We start from the raw sequence: 3805 nt of genomic DNA, 5'->3' as shown, positions 1-3805 counted from the left end.
TGTCAAAAGAAAGAAAGAAAGAAAGAAAGAAAGAAAGAAAGAAAGAAAGAAAGAAAGAAAGAAAGAAAGAAAGAAAGAAAGAAAGAAAGAAAGAAAGCGATAGATTGGGGGGAAGAAGAAAGAAAAGAAAAAAATAAGAAAAAGTTCAGTTTAACTTCATAAAGTCAAGGACAAGGACATAAGGCAGCCACATTCTTCTCCCAAACATCACAAGAATGGTCCGTAACCCAGTTAAATTACTTGGAGCAATGGCCTCACTATAGAACTCGGGCTGGTCAGGAACTTGCTATGTAAGCAGGCTAGCTTTGAAATCACAGAGATCCATCTGCCTTCTGCCTCCCAAGTGCTGAGATTTATTGTCCATCACCACACCCAGCTTGTGGGTCTTGCTTTAAGCTTCACAGTGGAGCATCAGAACAGCCTTTCTTTCGTCTAACTAAGGCTGAGTCTGTGACGTAGCAAGTGGAGGAAGCCCCGGGTGATTAAAGTTTTGAGTGAATGTGTGGGCACTATGATAGGTCTCAGTCAGGTCAAGGACATTAGGAAAGCTTATCCATATAGCCCAGGTTCAAGGCCTTCCACGGAGTCAGAGTTTAAGTGTTTATGAATGATTCATCAGTTTGTGAAAAGACTAGCAGCTGCAGCTACCTACCAAAGACCACCTACCAAGACTAGCTACTCCCCCTGTGCTGAGAAAACACCCACCTAATCCTGGTTTATTCTATGTGTGTACACATGTATGTGTGTGCATGTGCGCATGTGTGTCTGTCCTATCTTCATTCTCTGGCCTCCTAGTCAGGGTTTCAGGAGGACCTGGATGCTCAGCCCACAGCACTGCAGCCTACCGAGGCCATAATACTCTGAGCGTCCTAGCTGGTGTACCATGAGCTGTGAGGTTGCTTTCCACCAAGGATGTAGGGAACTGGAAGGAAATTAGTTCTTCTACTCTTTCATGTATTTTCTTTCTCCAGCTCTTGGCCACTGCACACGTGTGCAGTAATGAATTCCTCCTATCCAAACGCAGACCTCTGCCCTGCTTCCTTAAAGCAGCCTTTGTCTCCGCAGCATCTTCTCTGTGGAATCTAGCTGTCTGAGTCCTCTCAGATTTCCAGCCCTGGAACTGCTCAACTCTCAGGAAATCTCCAGGCTCCACCTTAAGTGTTCTCTCTCTCCATCCCAGGAACAAAAGGCTCTCCAGATGGGAAGCTAAAGCAAGAGCTATGCTGTCTGTCTGTCTGTCTGTCTGTCTGTCTGTCTGTCTGTCTCTCTCTCTCTCTCTCTCTCTCTCTCTCTCTGTTTCTGTCTGTCTGTCTCTGTTTCTGTCTGTCTGTCTCTGTTTCTGTCTGTATCTCTGTCTCTGTCTCTCCCTCCCTTCCCCCACTCTCTTTCTCTCCTCCCTCTCCCCATCTCTTGAGACCCACTGACCTACACTGTCTGATGTCCATTATTGGATAACTCTCTTTGTCTTGTATTTTGTTCTCTGCCCAGTTTTGCTTTTGGTTTTGTTTTTAGTTTCTTTAGAAGGTAACTACTCCAGCTCCTGTTTCTCTAGAGAGTGAGTCTTGATGAGTTTGCGGTGTGCCTACCACCCCTAGGCTTCTTTCGCTTAGACGCATGAACCCCAAACTTCAGAAGCTATGATCTATGGTGGTGTGCTATGCAGCCTAACACAAACACAAATTGACAGGATTTCATAACCCTGTATCCTAAAAAGCAACTGTTAGGCCACATTCGGAAGGCAAAAGCAGACAGATCTCTGAGTTCAAGGCTAGCCTGGTCTATTTAGTGAGCTTCAGGTAAGCCAAAGCTACATAGGGAAACCCTGTCTCAAGAATAAAATAAGTGTGACTGTTTAATATAAACATTGGGGAAAAAAAACCAAACTGATCATATTAAGTGACATCATCGTCATCGTCATCATCATCAGAATCATTAAAAAACTGGACCTGGCTAATCTTTTTTTACATTGGGGTCTTGAAACAATAATAATCGAAAATATACAGTTGAGCTATTATTACCATCACTATTACTGTTATTGCTATTCCTAAGGTAGTACATTTATAGTTTTTAGCTTAAGAGTAATTGTTTTTTTCCAGTTTTTAATCTGGATGCAAAGTCCTAGGATGCCCCACCCCCACCCACATGACCTCTGAGTGACAGGGTTCGATACCAGCTTACTCAGACTCTGATTGTCCTTGAGAAAATAAAGCACTAAGCCCTACTCTGCTGAATCGGCAAACCAAGCAAGAAGAGTCTAACCCAGAGGGAATGGCATAGCCTCCCATCTTCAAAGCGAGAGGAGGGGCCTGGCGTACCGATCGTCTTCAGCGTGTTGACGGAGTGAAGAGGGTCTATGATGCACAGGGTGATGCTGAAGAGCAAGCAGCACTGAAGATCCCACGAGTGCCCATTTAGCTTCATAACCACGTAGGAAATTATGATGAAAGCCGTGCCAAAGCTAATCAGTCCTGTGAGCAAGACCTGTGAACCCAGTCACCACACAGCGTTACAGTCTATCCAAAGAGAACCTGACTGCGTTAACTCACATTAAAGACCCATATCTGGGATTACAGATTTCTTTTACTATATTATTTTTCATAATATAACATTTTGTTTTTTAATTGGCTCTTTGAGAATTTCACACATATGCACAGTATATGTTGGTCATAGTCACCATTTTATTCTATTTAACTTTGTTTTTTTTTCTTTTATGTTACAGACTAGGCATTCTACCTGTATGTATATCTGTGGCATCTATACTACCTGCATACCCGGTCCCCATGGAGGTCAGAAATGGGCATTGGACCCCTGAAACTGAATTACAGATGGTTGTGAGCTGCCGTGTGGGTGCTGAGAACCAAACACAGGTTCTCTGGAAGAGCAGCCGGTGTCTTACTGACTGGGTCATGCTCTTGCCATTACTTTATCATTTTTAACATGGCATAGACTTGTACAAGGTTTGTGGATAGAAAGCACCCAAAGGACTCTAAACCAGCATTCCACGGGCGACTTACACATCTCCAGCATTCCACGGGCGACTTACACGTCTCTAGCTACTGTACTCTGCAGACATGGTGGTTCATGCCTTAGCCCCAACAGGCAGAACCTTGTATATTCAAGGTCAACCTGGTCTACATATCAAGGTCAGGGCCGGCCAAGGCTACATAACTACAAAAGAATGAATGTGTCCCTGACCCCCCAAAAGCTTTTAAAAAATTAGAATTTAGTAATAATTAAAACACTAAGAGATAAAATATGAGGTCAGATAAAGGGGGTGAAAATAGGCAAAATACCATTAAAATGCTACAATGCAATAGATTTTAATTCAAGATGCTAGAAAGAACAGAGTTAAACCAAAAATGGGGGAAATGTTCTCTGAAAACAGAAATAAGGTAATACAGCAAGTGTAATTAAGGAAAAAGAGAAAATATAATTAACAACCATCCCACCATCAAAAAGAAGACACAGTCAAGATGAAACTAGGTTGGGACCAGAACCCAGACCCAAGTGTTTCCCAACACTCTCTGTAAACTCTGCCTCAGTGGCTCACAGGCAAAACTGAGATGTTATTTACTTGGATCTTAAACCTGGCCGTGCCTCAGCAAACATTAATCCCATCCCTGCCCCACCCCGCCCCACCCTGCAACTCTTTTAAATTAATAGTTCTACAGAGCAGAGATGGTTGGCTGTTTTAAAATGTGTTCTTTTGGGAGGCAGAGGCAGGCGGATTTCTGAGTTCAAGGCCAGCCTGGTCTACAGAGTGAGTTCCAGGACAGCCAGGACTACACAGAGAAACCCTGTCTCG

The 3805-nt window shown here is 43.5% G+C and overlaps 1 protein-coding gene across 1 annotated transcript in view; it reads right to left on the bottom strand.

The window, feature by feature from the left end:
* Positions 1-3805, bottom strand: part of Slc9c2 (solute carrier family 9 member C2 (putative)) — a 58247-nt gene that overhangs the window by 49481 nt on the left and 4961 nt on the right. Inside the window, 1 exon segment of the mRNA XM_021198581.1 lies at positions 2316-2481. Within this exon segment, the coding sequence (XP_021054240.1) occupies positions 2316-2481 (166 nt within the window).

Source organism: Mus pahari, chromosome 5 (assembly GCF_900095145.1).
Source record: "Mus pahari chromosome 5, PAHARI_EIJ_v1.1, whole genome shotgun sequence".
Taxonomy (NCBI): Eukaryota; Metazoa; Chordata; class Mammalia; order Rodentia; family Muridae; genus Mus; species Mus pahari.
Note: the sequence above shows the minus strand (reverse complement) of the source record. Positions and strands in the feature narration are given on the sequence as shown.